Source organism: Numida meleagris, chromosome Z (genome assembly GCF_002078875.1).
Source record: "Numida meleagris isolate 19003 breed g44 Domestic line chromosome Z, NumMel1.0, whole genome shotgun sequence".
NCBI classification, from domain to species: domain Eukaryota; kingdom Metazoa; phylum Chordata; class Aves; order Galliformes; family Numididae; genus Numida; species Numida meleagris.
This window is the reverse complement of record NC_034438.1, coordinates 69,649,144-69,663,697: the sequence shown is the minus strand read 5'-3', so window position 1 is coordinate 69,663,697 and position 14,554 is coordinate 69,649,144. Positions and strand designations below refer to the sequence as shown.

At 39.9% G+C, this 14,554-nt stretch overlaps 1 protein-coding gene across 1 annotated transcript; it reads left to right on the top strand.

Annotated features, from left to right (window-relative positions):
* On the top strand, window positions 13,299-14,250 carry LOC110389958 (tetraspanin-3-like). The gene is made up of 2 exons (XM_021381086.1): window positions 13,299-13,494; window positions 13,720-14,250. The coding sequence occupies exons 1-2, from the start codon at window positions 13,302-13,304 to the stop codon at window positions 14,145-14,147; spliced, it is 621 nt and encodes a 206-aa protein (XP_021236761.1). The 5' UTR covers window positions 13,299-13,301; the 3' UTR covers window positions 14,148-14,250.

Sequence of the window (14,554 nt, the reverse complement as noted above, 5' to 3'; positions counted from 1 at the left end):
ATAATTCAATGATTCTATGATGCCTGTCAGGTTTGGAGTTGGAAGCACCAGGAGCTTGATTTGATCTTGAGCTGAGGGCAGCATCCAGATGTACTCAAGGACCAGGGGATGCAGAGCTCAGATTGTTGCTCCAAGACCAGTGCCACGGTGCCAAGAGTGAAGGCAGCTAGTAAGAGAAGGAGAAGTCACTGTACTGTTGCTTAAATATACTGATGAAAAACTACAGGTCTTAAATGCAGTAACAGAGCACAACATGTGGAAGAGAGAGTTAAATGACAGCCTGTTTCAGCACTGTAATTCTCTTTGCAGCTCTGAAATGTCCCTGCTGCTCTCAGTGATATACCTAATTTTTTGCCATATATTATCCTTGCACTTTCTCAATATGATTCTGATTAAATATGCTGACCTGAAAGGTAAAAATAACGGCAGATTTATAGGTAAGTAAGCTTGATCTTTAAAATGCTTTCATTACTCAAAGCAATCTGAATTTATAGCTTGCTCAAACCACACCACCACTTTTCCTGAGATTTTCTAAGTATTGGCTGTTTCTCCTCGTGGGGGAATGAGGTCAGAAGAGTGAGAATTGTCCAGTTCTCCCAGAGGGAGCTGGAGGGGTCTGATGGCAGGGAAGTCATGTTGGTGGTAATTCAGAAAGCCTCATTGTCACTCTCCTGAAGTTGCTTTACCTTGCAAGACCTTTGGGATCTCAAGATTTCTGGCTCTGCATTGCTACAAGGTATGAAGATAACAGAACGACATGTGAAGAGATGGGTAGTTGTCTTCCACCTTATACATGAGTGGATTTTCTAAAAGATGATTGCAACATCAGGAAAGACACAAATCAAATCAGAAAAAAACGCCATGACAAAAATTCAAGATAAAGATGGCAAGAGATCTCACTTGTAGCTTGTAATTCCTGAAGTTTTGCACTTCTGCTCAAGTTTTGCAAACAATCTTCCTTCAATACATACATGTATATCTTACTTCTTCTGCATCCAGCCTCTTGTTTGGGTTACTAACTTTGCATCCTGCTTCCCTGTTCCCCATCACCCTTCAGACATTACAAGGACAGAGATACCTGAACCTATTTATGCCTACTCCTTGATCAGCATTGGCATTGAAACCATTGTGCCGGTGCTTCCCTGGGATTAACTATGTAAAGAGTTAGATACATGCTTAAGGAGATCACAATGATTTTAAACCAGCCACTATCAGTTTAAATGTATTTGGTTGTATTTTGTTACATCTATAACAGTTTTTCTCTCACTTTAGAAACACTGCTTAGAATAGCCTAAGAGGTATCACTTCCATTCCATTTCTTTTTTATGCATCTTTTCCTATTTGTCATTCCAAATTAATTTCAAAAGGAAAGAACAAGAAGACCTCACTGCAAATATTGGAATTCTGCTAAGGCTGGATAATCTGGGTTGCCTATTATTACTTGATCACATATTGTTATTTTTATTACTATTACTGATATTATACTGTTTTTAGTGTGTGCTTTGTGATCTGTAAATACAGGAAAGAAAAGTGGATTAAAAAAAAAAGATGACTTCTAGACAAACATAATGTAATATGAGCTAATGTACTGTCCAGAAGAACTTTTAATGTATATAGTTTTTAATGCTCCTATTTCAAATTAATAGTTCCTTTTATTTCCAACCACACATTTAACAAAGCAAACCTTATTAAAGATGTCAATATTTGCAGTTATTCAAATGCAAGTAAAATTCAGTCTGAGCCGTCTGCATAGATACAGAGTTTATTCTTTTATTTGCGAAAGAGTGAGAATTAAATACAAAAGCAAGCATCTATCTCCACCTGCTAGTCTATTCACAAAAATATTATCTACTACATGAATATTAATTTCTTACATCCCTGCTGATAGACTAATGGTTTAATATTGTTCAAGTTTGTAGCATCTTTCATGCATTTTCCAGTTTTGTACTAACAAACTTTGCACTGTGGCTCATTTATTACTTTAGTACATAAAATGGCAGAATATATACATACATAAGTATATTTGTATACTTGTATGCATATATACACATTTATATATGCATACATATCTCTATATATACATATGTATATATATACACACACAGATAAATGAGAAATGTTAAGTTTGCTTGATGTGAAGGTATTTAAATAACTAAGCAGAGGACAGATCTTGTTTTGATTTTGCACCATTCCTTCTCTAGCAATTAAATGGTGTTTCTCAATAGTTCATTTTTGTTGTAACTTAGATCAGAGCCAGCTCTTTACCCTTGTTTTGCTGGGCTCTGGAAAGCTGTCTCTCCCCTTACCTCGAGGTTTTGAAATAGAATTATACAGTCAACTGCATTGATAAATGAGTTTTTCAGAGTTTTCTCTTTCTTACATAGAAGACCACTGGGAAGAGACCTCCCTTTATATTGGTTCATGCAGCAGGATTACTGAGCATGAAAAATAAATTCTAACTCATTAATGTGGATAACAGCTATCTCTTTCAAGCACAAATTTTGCAGGGAAGGTTTCTGAGTTTGTTTGTACACATATGTTTAAGATACCTGTTTCCATCTGCATAGAGATCAGAGAGCATTCAAAGCTTTCAGGTGCATTTCACCTGAAAATAGAACAGTTCAGCACTGGAAGTGACTTCTCCAGCCCTAAAGTGAACATTAGCTCCTGCAGGAGCAGGAGCAGGATCAGTTCTGTGTCAGAAGAGGGAAACACAGAAATCTCATTTTTCCTTTCAGAATCAAGGGCATTGTTATCCCTTTTTCATTAAAAATATACTCTCTGTTCTGACTTCTGGAAAATCTGATTTAATTCTGGCTGGCAAAACCTCTACAATATACTTTGAAATTTTCTGGGAGGCACTGTTGAGAAAAAAACTGTTCAGGTCTTTTAAATGTGTTATTATGAATTATATTATGATATATAATGCACTCATAAAATACCCTTTAATGAAAGGCCGCTTGTAATTAAAGTCTATCCATAAAATAAATTCAAAATAAACTGTTTAGATACCTCTGGAATTTCTCCTAAATTTTCAACGAAATCTGTAAAAAATGATACGCTAAAACATTTCTCTTTTTTTTCCCCTAAATTTCCAAGTATTGATTTGTGACCCTAGTTTAAGACAAGTGAAATATTTATGTGCCAGCATACAAAAATTCTGCATACTCATTATTTTAATTACCAAGTGGTTTTCAATTTATTTTTTATTTATTCATTTATCTCCAGTAGATAATTTCTTTGGGGCTAGGGATCTTAGCGTGGAATCTTCTTCCAGCCATTCATTTTCCAGCAGGATTCAAGTTTACTTCCACTTTTCATCTGCCTCTTTTTCTGTAATCTGCCTTTCCAGACATGACTGAAAAAGAGTAAATCTGCTTTAATGTGCTGGTTTTGCCCACTTGGTTATCTCCATGTCATCAGGTGCTTGTTCGTGTTTCTCTCTGGGTGCAGGCTTTTTCATTTATCAAAGCTCATTTCATTGCCTTCCATCCCTGCTGCTTTCATCTCAATGGCAGTCAAACGTTTTGTTCAGCTGAGTTCTACTCTTTACTGCAACGTGCAAATATGGCCAGAGGAACACTGAGAAATAAGGACATGGATGACTATATCTGAAATCTATTTATCTGTAAGAATAGCAGTTTTATTAGCAACTTAGCAACTAGCCACTAGCAAACATTTCAGCATAACTCCATTAAAGAACAAGATTAAAATACAATGACCCTAAACCCTTAATTGACACTGATGTGGAAGGTAACTCAAGCAATCATGTCCTTGAAATATTAAAAATACTTTTAATTAAACCAGATGCATTCCTGACTGGTAATTTAGAAAATAATTTACTAGAAAGAAAGCAAGTAAATTAGCTGAATTTACTAACCAATGCAAAAATAGATAATGTGTGCGTACAGTAGGATTTGCATCTATTCCAGAGCTTATAAGTGTAAGGAAACATTATGGATTTCAGCTTTATTTCTTATGATGTTGGCTGAGGCAGTGGGCTCTGTCATCATTCTGGTATAATTTTTCAGTATTTTTAAGGCTTATTAAAAGCATTTGTCAAAATGGCACTTGTTGATAAAGACAGTCAGAGGATTGCTATATTTTTATGTTAAAATGGATGGAGCTGTCACTTGGCAAAACTCAAGCAAACAGCCAAAGCTGAGGAAACCTTGGATGTCAGAATGGGAGAAGGCTTGCTCAGATTACAGCTACCGTGCACATGGAGGTGTCCCATTTCCCTCACAGCAGATTCTATCTTTCTCATGGCATTTTGCATCGTGAAGAAGCTGAAAGAGCAGGCAAGGCAAATCTTGGGAGGCCCATTGTCCAAGCAGCCCCTTCCCTCCTCTGCACTGCACTGCTTTGGCTGCAGGAGTTGCTTGTCATTCACCTCCACTTCACTCAAATCCCAAGTTTTCCAGAGACTAGATGCTCTTACCAGATGCCTGCAATAGTTTTCTGTTGTATTCTGCTTGGTGACAGGCCTGCAGATAGAAATTTCTTTTAAAATGAACTAAGAGCTGGTAGAATACATCAGTGCGATACAGGGAGAAACCAAGGCCACCTGGTTGCTTCCATGGCTGGTGTAGCACTGATGGCAAGTCTGTTCTGCACAGATGTCCTGACTCCCTCTGGGCCTCCACAGAATGCTGTTAAATGGACAACAGCCTCCCAGACATTTGCTTTTGAGGGAGGAAGGCCCACCTGGCTTCTTGCAGCCTAACATGACGACAGCCACCATATTTAATGCACTGGCCCATGCATTTAGGAATAGACATCCATGGAAATTTCTCTGGATTAAGTTTCACGTGAATTGGCATGGTGGAATTCCACAAGAATGACTTTTGCTTTAATACAAAATGACTGTCTAAAAGGACTTGTTATCTTCTTCTACGCCATGAATTTCTACTCTTTTGCAAGCCTGAGTCACTCTGAGACATGCATAGCAAGTGAGGAGCAGAGTGCCCAGCACTGCAATGCCACCTTTGTGGGTTTCCCCAGCCTGACTCAGTGTGGCACCATATAACAGTGAGTTCAGTGGGTGTGTGGTGGGGGGGAACAAGCAGTAAAACCAGACTGCTTTATGTGGAGTGGAAGCTCATTGTAGCCCTGAAAGAGCAAGAGCATGATTACCTCCAGGACTGTTTGGTCCTGAGTGACTGCAGTTCTCATAGTGCCAATCAAGGAAATGATTTTTATGTTGTGCACAGCCCCAAAAACAAATTCTGGAATAGATTAAAAAAGAATATATTGGCTAGTGCTTTTTCTCCTTGAGTATTTTTGGTACAAAGTGCTGCTCTGCATCACAGGCTGCTTCACAGGTAGTAACGTTTAGTGAAATCAGTGTAAATCTACCCACTCCAAACCCTTTTCTCCCTGTTGGTCTCTCAGCTCCACACTGAGTCTGGCTCTTACGTGGCTGCTGAAAATGGGATTACTCACATGCCTCAGTGTCTATGAGCAAGGATTCTCCTGCTGGAATCAGCACTCAGTCAGGACCATAACTGGTTCTGAACAAAAGGTGATCCAAACTCTGCTGTGGCAAATAAAGCAGCATCTCCCAGCTCATCACCTTTGCACATTGCATTCCCTGACTTTCTCAAGCTGCACATGTGCCAGACCCTAGTTCTGGCGTAAGATGCTGAAGAAGGTACTGCTGTTACAATAACCACATCTGTCTAAGTGCTGTGGAAGAAAGAAAAATGCTTATGCACTGCTGCAATATTTTTGCTAATCTAATCTAGACTTCAGAATTATGTCAACCTCACCAAGGTTTCTGAAATACCCTTTGGTACCCTGCAGTTGGGCTTGAAATTTGGGATTTGATGCTACATTAAACACTGAAATAAAAAACTCCTACCAAGGTAAAGGCAGGCTGTGCTACTTGTTACTGCGCCCAGAAGTTAGCAGAGGAACCTCTTCTGGCAGTGTAATGCATTCACATTCTCTACCTGAAATGTGTTGTTACATTCCATGTTTAAATACATTTTCATTTGTTTGCTTTTATTTTACATTTAGATGCTCCTATGAGTTTAAACCTAATAGACCCTTTCCATGTCAGTGACAGTATCTATATTTAAAAACAAAATGCCTCTTGAAGGCAATTGTTTGGTGGAGAGATTGTAGATAGAAATAGAGCATAGAAATAAATTGCAATATCTTTGTTTTTTGCATTTCTTTGTTTCTCCAAAAAGCTGCATTTTATCTGAATGGAAATGCATAAAAATCCTATTAAAATTGGTTCCACTTCTTTGAAATGTGCTGTAAGACTAATTCTGACAAAGCTGAAATTTTATGTGCTCCCATCATGACTTAGGAAAGATAATAAAAATAAATTCCAAACTACAGTCACTATAAAACCTGATATGAGATGAATGCTACATTTGATATAGATGAACTTAGTACTAAGCCAGTAAAAAAAGACTCTCAAATATTCCATTCCCTTCTACCTATCTAAATTTTCAGCTGCCTTGGAGGCTGAAATTATTCTTTGCTAATATCTACCTGGGCAGAAAAGATGAACTTTTTAAATCATTTGTCAGATTAACCCCAAACGAGTGTTTTCATTGATTTTTTCCCCCGGTCAATGAACTGAAAACAGAATCAGTTAGTCACCAGAAGAACCTACACCCTGCCAGCCTTCATCTTTGCAGATAAGTTCATGAAGTACAAGCTATACAAATCTCATTCTTTGGAGTGAGCTCGCCTTACAGGTCTGAAGAGGTCCTAGCTGCTTGCATCAAGGTAATCCAGTGCTCCTATATTAGTGAAATTGCTGTATCTGTCTTGAGCCAGACCATATATTTCGGACAGAATCATAGGCTCATCATAGGGTAACTGCCATAATGCTCCTTTTTTTTTTTTTTTTTTTGCTTTTTTTTTCCCAAGTCAATGATCAAGTGAACAGTTTGATCAAGACCTTTCTACATGTGTTCATTACCATAGAGATAACAAAATAGATAAGATGTTCCCTTCAGCTTAGTTTTGAGTAGCTAGCTACAAGAAGCCATAACACTCTGAACAAACTAATCTGTGCCAAAACATCATCTGCTGCAAAGTGACACTGAGACTTCACTTTCATGGTAAGATCAACATTGTGATCCAGGCTTCTGTATTGTAGTAAATCCTGATGACTTAAGGCTGACATTTCTTGAGATCAAAGAGAATTCAGAGGCCAAAATCTTCTGAGAAACAAGCAATTTGCAAAAGTGCCTATCTAATTTTAAATTTGGAGATAAACTGGTTTTAATATTTGCCACAAAAATATGAGGGCTGCTCCGAAAGTAATGCCTTTTGTTTTATTATGTTGGCCTACGATGTCAGGGGCAGATGTTGGTGGTAAGGCAGTAGAGGTTTAACCTTTCCATCAGTATTGTGCTCTGTGTTGTTGCCCTGTGACAGATGGCAGCAGAGGGGCAGTCTGACACAATGGTGTCTGGCAGGGGAGTGTGGATGAAGCAAAAGTGTGGAATTGAACTCTTCCATGTAGAAAAAATGGTGCGCATTGACATTCATTGCCACTTGGTGAACGTTTATGGAGACCAACCAGTGGATGTCTGTGCAGTGAGGCAGTGGGGGGTGTGTTTCAGCAGCAGTGAGTCACCTCGGTGGTGCAGATATTTACAAGAGTGGCATGTGGGCTCTTGTCCATCGCTGGTGAAAATGTGAGCACAGTGAGGTGGTGTGTTTCAGCAGTAGCAAGAGCGATATGAAAGCCAAGCCATGTTCTCGATAGCCAAGCACAGCTGCCACCTTCACTGGTGCAGATATTTGCTAGTGCAGCATGCAAACTCTTGTTCATCTCTGGAAAAAATGGTACCACAGAGTGGTAACTCTGTTGAAAAATAGTGTTTTGTAGCTGAGACTTTGCTCTATCAAACAGTGTTACTGTTCTCATTATATCTGTTGTAGTTTCCAGGGAAATAAAATTGGAAGCATTATTTCTGGAGTAACCTAAGTAACACGAACAATTTGTCACAGATTCTGTATCTAGATTTTATAGTGTCAATATGTGACACTTTTATTCACAAGTGGATGCTTTATATTTGTGCAACTAGATTCATTCACAGTAAGGTGAAAAGCAGTCAGAAATGGAATGTTTCACACGTGTCACCTATAGCATTGCCATAGTCTGCCCACATTTCAGAGGAATGCAGTGAAGAATGCAGGCCCAGCGGGGCTCCAGCCAAATTTTACAAAGTGTTCTCTAGACTAAAATACATCTGATACAGATTCCCTATTCTGAGGAGATCCAGCAGAGAAGAAACTTTATTCGTGGAAGTTCTGACAAGTGTAAGCTTTTTGTCACATCTTTACTAACTTCCTGATAATGTATTCAGACACTTCTGAATTCCTTCCTGAAGAGAAATCTATTTATTTTATCTAGTTATTTTCATGAAGTAACAATTAAAGAGCATCTATTTCATGCTAAAATCTTTTTATAACATCAAAATGTGCCCAGAAATCCTGCATATGGTATGCAACACAAATGAGAACACTGCATTCGCTTAAAAATATTGTAGCTAGTGATGGTTGAAAACAATTAAAATCTCACAAAACACTTTAAATGTCAACAGGACGTGAATTTCACAGTCTTCTGTGCTTTCATTTTTTCAGGTTTTAAAGCAGTACCTATTCCTTCAAATAGTTTTTATTACCAACAGCAATATAATGAAGGACATCAAGAGAACAGACTTCCTTCTCGCTTTCTTTTTTTATTTTTCCATTTCATGTCTTCTAAAATATTCTCCAACCTCTGAAGTGCCAATGTGATGGAAATACCAAAAGTGCTTTTGTTTGTTTTCTTTCTTATTCTTATTTTTTGCTAGTCTGTATTCATTTCAGTTCTAAGACATTTTACAAAAATTCCAGACTGGGAAACAAAAGGAAGATAGGAAAAAAGAAAAAGAAGAGAAGGAAAAATCTTGTATTTTTTTACTGTGTTCATTGCAGAAAAGAAAACTTTTGACAGCTGATTTTCAATATTTTTGATATTAGTGGAAGTAAGGAATGTTAAAAGCAGTATCAAATAAAAGCCTGGAAATCATTTGATGTGGTTCTTCGATTACAAAGGCCACTTTTTGTTGGGCAAACGGATGCAGGAAAAAACATCTGACTGGCTTTAGTGGGAACACCTACACCATGGTAAATCAGTTTTGTGAAGAGTACATTTTCTCCGTGAATGGGAGGTGGCAATCATATCTCTTCTGCTTGCTTCAAGCTTCCCATGAAAGATATTAGTCCCATGCAAGGCAATATCATCTGACTGTGGTTACCATGGCAACTGATAGTGCATGGCACAGACTGTAGGATCTGGGTCCAGCAAGGCTTGTTCATCCTTTTTGCTTTTGGGCTGTCAGAGTGATCTTGTAATTCGGCATGTCTCATAAGATAATGTGTTTTATTCCCAGCGAGCCAATAGATTTAGCAGCTTTCAGGTTTTTTAAAAGCAGCTTTCTGCTTGGTACCCAGTTCTTCTGCTGCGTGGTGTTTTCACTACCCATCATTCCTTGAATGATCTGACTGACAACATTCGAAAATGGCTTTTTTTTTTTCCTCTCCAAATATTACAATTTCTTTGCTATCATTTTACATCCAGCCAGGGTTGGAAACTGGAAGAACTGCCTGTGAAATCTCTTCAGTTCGGCAAAGATATGTTGCCAGGGCCAGCAGTCAGAATCAGGATCGGTGAAGAGAGCAGTAATACCTGTGATATTCACTTACCACTTTTTCCTCATCAGCTAGCCCAGCTGGGTCACAGACCTTCTTCCACCTGCTGACCAGGGAAATAGGGTGGACGGGGTGGGGGGAAGCTAATATGAAAGCTGAGGTAGGTCAAGTTGACATAAAGCCTGCATTTCAGTAAGGGTTTCTAGTCAGATTCTATCCTATGGTTTCTGATTCACTTTCTTCTTTCTCACATGATAATCCCTTGAGTAACTGTGACTAAAGTACCCCAGCCGTGCTTCTAATAAATGACAGTGGACTTAGAAATAAATGTGCTTTAATACAATAAGATCTTTGATAAATGTTCTAAACTCTCAGGACAAACTTCTTCAAGAGTACTTTAACTTCATCACCAGGTCAAGATAACAGTACCTTCATGCGAGTGTGGGTTGTATGGGAAATGCCAGCTGTCCTTCTGACGCAGTTTTAGGGCTTTTCTCTGTTGCTGTGACAAATTGTGTGGTGGATGAGGGTCTGATTTTGAGATCCTATCTCAAACCCTTTTTATGGGGTTTGTATGAAAATTAGACAGGCTTGTCTATTGGTACCTTGACTCCCATGTTTGCCTCAAGGCTTCTTGATAATGCTCGTCTGAGTGGACTTGCTGCTTATCTTGATTTGAACATTGCAACAAATGTTTAGATGTCCTCACCTGAGGACATCAACAAACTTGATGATCCTTATGGGTCCCTTTCAACTTTAGATATTCTATGACTCCAGTCACCTCCCTGCACTGCATTTGTACAACCACACCATTGACTTGATGGCTCTTGGATCCCAGACCCAAGTGGAAAAAATCTCTTTGATCTTCCTAGCTTATCTAAACCTTTCAATATCAGTCATGGTTTTCCAGAACAGTGAATTCAAAGAGTACACAGTTGGCTTTTTATTTACTTGAAGAATTATACTTTCAGCAACAAGCCAGAAAGTAGTTTCTCTAATATGTATTAGCTGTTAAATCCACATTTGAATTTCAATACTCATCAGTTCATAAGCAGAAAAATCTCTGGAGAAAGCAGAGATGATATTTATCATGTTATGTTGTCTATCACTGGAAAGAAAACAGAGGAACTGTCCTAACTCTGCCTCACATACAGTCTCTTCATCACGTCGCAGACACTTGATGGATACCGCTACTTACTGGTTCAGCCAAAATTTTTCCTGCAGATGCAGATAAAATTACATAGCAGAAATCAAGTTCTGATAATAGGATTTCCTGAGTTGGAAGAGACTCACAAGGACCATGGAGTCCAACTCCTGGCTCCAGACAGGACTACCCAAAATCCAAATGTTATGTTTGAGAGCAATGTCCAAATGTTTCTTGAACTCCGGCAGCTCATGGCTGTGCCCGCTGCCCTGGGGAGCTGTTCCACGCCTACTGCCCTCTGAGGCAGAGCCTTTCCTAACTCCCCCTGGTCCTCCCCTGACACAGCTCCATGCCGTTCCCTCGGGCCTTGTCGCTGTCACAGAGAGCAGAGCTCAGCACTGCCCTCCGCTCCCTGAGAGGAGCTGCAGCCACCATGAGGCCTCCCATCAGTATTGGCACTGGGCATTGAGGACTCTCCCCTTGACACTGAACATCCAGTGCTGGTGTTTCTAGTTGATATGGCAGATTGGCAGCCACATGGATCCTCCGGTCTACCCACCTTGACACCAAAATCCTGGGCTGGGGAATGGTGGAGGCACCAGTGGATGGACGAGAGCCTGCAGGGGCACAGGCCTGTGTCCAGAAAGTCCACTTCACTACTCACACCATCTTCTATCTGCAATCATAAGAAAGAAATAAAAAACCTCACAGTAGTCCAAAGAGTCATATTCAAGTAAATCGGAAATTATGTATTGGGGAATATTTAGAAAGATAAGAGCCTCTAGGCTTCAACAACCATTGTAATTCTCTCCTCTGTATGGAGAGAGGGCCGGCAGTTACTCTGGCTAAAACGAACAAGAGGTGCAGTAAAATTATCCTGTAGACAGTTTGAGCCTTTCTAATGTATTTCAGAGACTGCAGAATAAGCTAGAAGTAAATAGCGTTGTAATTCAGTTCTTAATATCTCATTAAGTTTTATAAGCATGAGGGAAGGCAGAAAAGAGAAGCAGCAGGTGGGTGAGCTCTTTCAAGCTAGCAGTAAGCAGCTCTTATTCTTGACAATGTCTTTTTTGTTTCTTTTCTGATGTTTCTTCTGCTCTGTGGAAACATTCAGTTGGTGTTCTCTGTATGTATAAATGTGAGGGGAAATTGTTTCTGTTTGCCCCTTCTCTGGAAAGGATGGTCATTGCCTTTCAGGGAGTATCTTTCTCATTCCAAAATAACTAGCCTTATTGACATGCTTGATCAGCACACAAAAAGACATTTTAATGGAGATCAGCCCAACATAGGCATATGCATAGCATACGTAACAACAATAGGTCCTTACAAACCAACCATCTGCTGGATGTGTACTCATCAAGTTTTATGAGACTTTTCAAGGTTCCAGGTATCTGAATACCAACTCCAGTCTTCTGCAGTTGCACCCACTTCTGAAAATGAGTTCTGCCTCTCTGCATTCTCCCTTATGCATGCCTATTGTGCTAGCCCTGTTCTGCACCTTGAGAAAGAAAACAGAGATGTCATCATTTTTTTTTTCCACGAAAATTAAGGAGACATTTATGGCCTTTGATGTGCATTCCTGGCACCTGTGGCAAGCTTTATACAGGCTCCTCATCTTACTTCTCTCTTCTATATAACTTTTGAGAAATAATACTCTTCTGCCGACTGATAAGTGACGTTGATTCCCTCTATGATTGTTGTGAAGTCATTTAGCCTGTAATTCAGTTTCTTTGCACATAAGGAAAAGTTAGTACAGCTCTTACTGTTGATTGTATTCAGTCATTACAGCACTCAGTTCAATCACTGGTGACGCAAACTGAGGGCATGCAAATGCAGAATGGTAGGGATTTCTCATCCAGGTGTCTTGAGTAATTGATGCTATCTATGCAGAAATCTTGCTGAGTAAAAAAGGGCAAAATATTATTAACATCATTATGCCCCTCATCAGATCTAATGAGTGGTAAACGTACTGGGAAGGATAATGAGTCTGGGTACATGTTACCTACAGAGATCCTTGATTGAATAGCTCTGCTTAAATAATTATTTCCTTAATGATTCTGACTTGCGCATTTGTTGCCATTTGGGCTACTGCTGTAGGATTTACAGTTGAATCCCCTCTATCACTTGGGTAGTCTAAGTGATCTGACCCAGCACTGCTGGCCACAACCTTGATTGTTTACCTATTTTCAGCTGTTTGACACAAAAATACAGTAAAACAAAAAGTTCAGCTCTTTTTCTACCATGCTTCCCCTTCAGGTGAAATTGCATCCAATAATAGCAGAGTAAATGTCCTCTCAACAGCGAGCTGGGCATAGTCCCTCCTGGTATCTACGGACTATGCTGAACAAGTAATAACATGTGGATAGCTGCTTGAGAACTTAACCTTTGTGCCTAGAGAGCCCTATCAGCGCTGCCGCCTTACAAGCTGTTTTTGGGTGGAGACGTCATCTGAGGCACCTGCAGAAGTGAGGTGGAGGCCTTTCAAATGGTGGTGGTGAGGGTTAGGCTGCTAGGGCTGAGCAAGATGTGGAGAGTTAGAACTGCGTGCATGTTTCCGTGGGTCTATGAGGACTCTTGGCTCAGGAATTGTGCTCGCTCTCTGCTGATGTTCCTTGGTGTTATCTTCTGGGGCAATGCAGCAGTTCTGACCTTTGGTGGATGCTTTGTGATCCTGTTTTGTAAGAACTATAATTATTTCTTTCAGGAGTCTTTCTTTCCTCTCCCTGGCTGGCTAGCTGTTGTAGCTGCATTAGTCCTGCTGCCTACTGGTATTTTGGCAATTTCTGTTTCTACAAGGAGCTCCCGTTATCACCAAGGGACTCTCATGCACCTGCTGCTAGTTCTTCTTTGTCTCCAAGTGTCTCTGGCAGTTCTGACACAGTTCTACTCTATTTGGATGGCAGCTGAGCTGAAGAGCACAATGGGACAAGCCTTCAATCAGTACAATGGCACATATTCCCTGGCTCATGGCAGCAGGACTGTGGATATGCTTCAGAAGAAGCTTCAGTGCTGTGGGCTCCACAACTACACAGACTGGCTGAAGGCATCAGCTGCTTCTTGGCGTCTTCCATCTGAAAGGTCTCGTGTTCCTAGAAGCTGTTGTAAAAAATATGTTGATTGTGAAGGTGACTTAAGCCAGCTGGATCAGCTTTTCCAGGAGGGCTGCCTAAGGAAACTGCAAGACCAGTTGCATTACGGAATGAAGTTCTTGTTTTCTTGCTGTGTTGTGCTGAGTGTCCTAGAGGTGCTGGCTGGAGTGAGCAATGGCATCCTCATGAGCCATCAGCCTTTCTATGACTTCCGATTTCTGGAATCATCTGTCTTCTCATAGGTTCACAGCCACTGGCAGCATTGCTGAACTTGCTTCTCTCTTGTGTTGTGACTGCATTGAAATAAAACTTTTATGATGTATATTTGCGTGTAAATCAAACTAATTGATGATTTCTCTTTTTAATGTTACAGTCTTAGATCAGTCTTCCACCCAGTTCTTGTTCAGCATCTGAAAGACTTAATTGCTGGCAGTCCTAGCAGGAAGTGTGAGGGAATGTGCTGAAACTGCCCTAAGTAGGTGAGAATTAGGTAGAGGCATGGTGTTCTCAGGAATGTAGGAGAATGTTGTAAAGTCATGACCTGAACTTTAGAATAAGTATTCCTCAGTGAGATTTCTGAAGTGCAATTAAAAAGCAGATTCTTCCACTTAAAAGGTGCATCTAATCTTTTGGTATTTCTTAAAGCCTA

Excerpts from the sequence above, each read along its gene's own strand:
- LOC110389958 (XM_021381086.1), top strand. The coding sequence starts at position 13,302 with ATGGTGGTGGTGAGGGTTAGGCTGCTAGGGCTGAGCAAGATGTGGAGA. Across the intron at positions 13,495-13,719 it reads ATGCTTTGTGATCCTGTTTT|CTGAGCTGAAGAGCACAATG; the intron begins GTAAGAACTATA and ends TTTGGATGGCAG.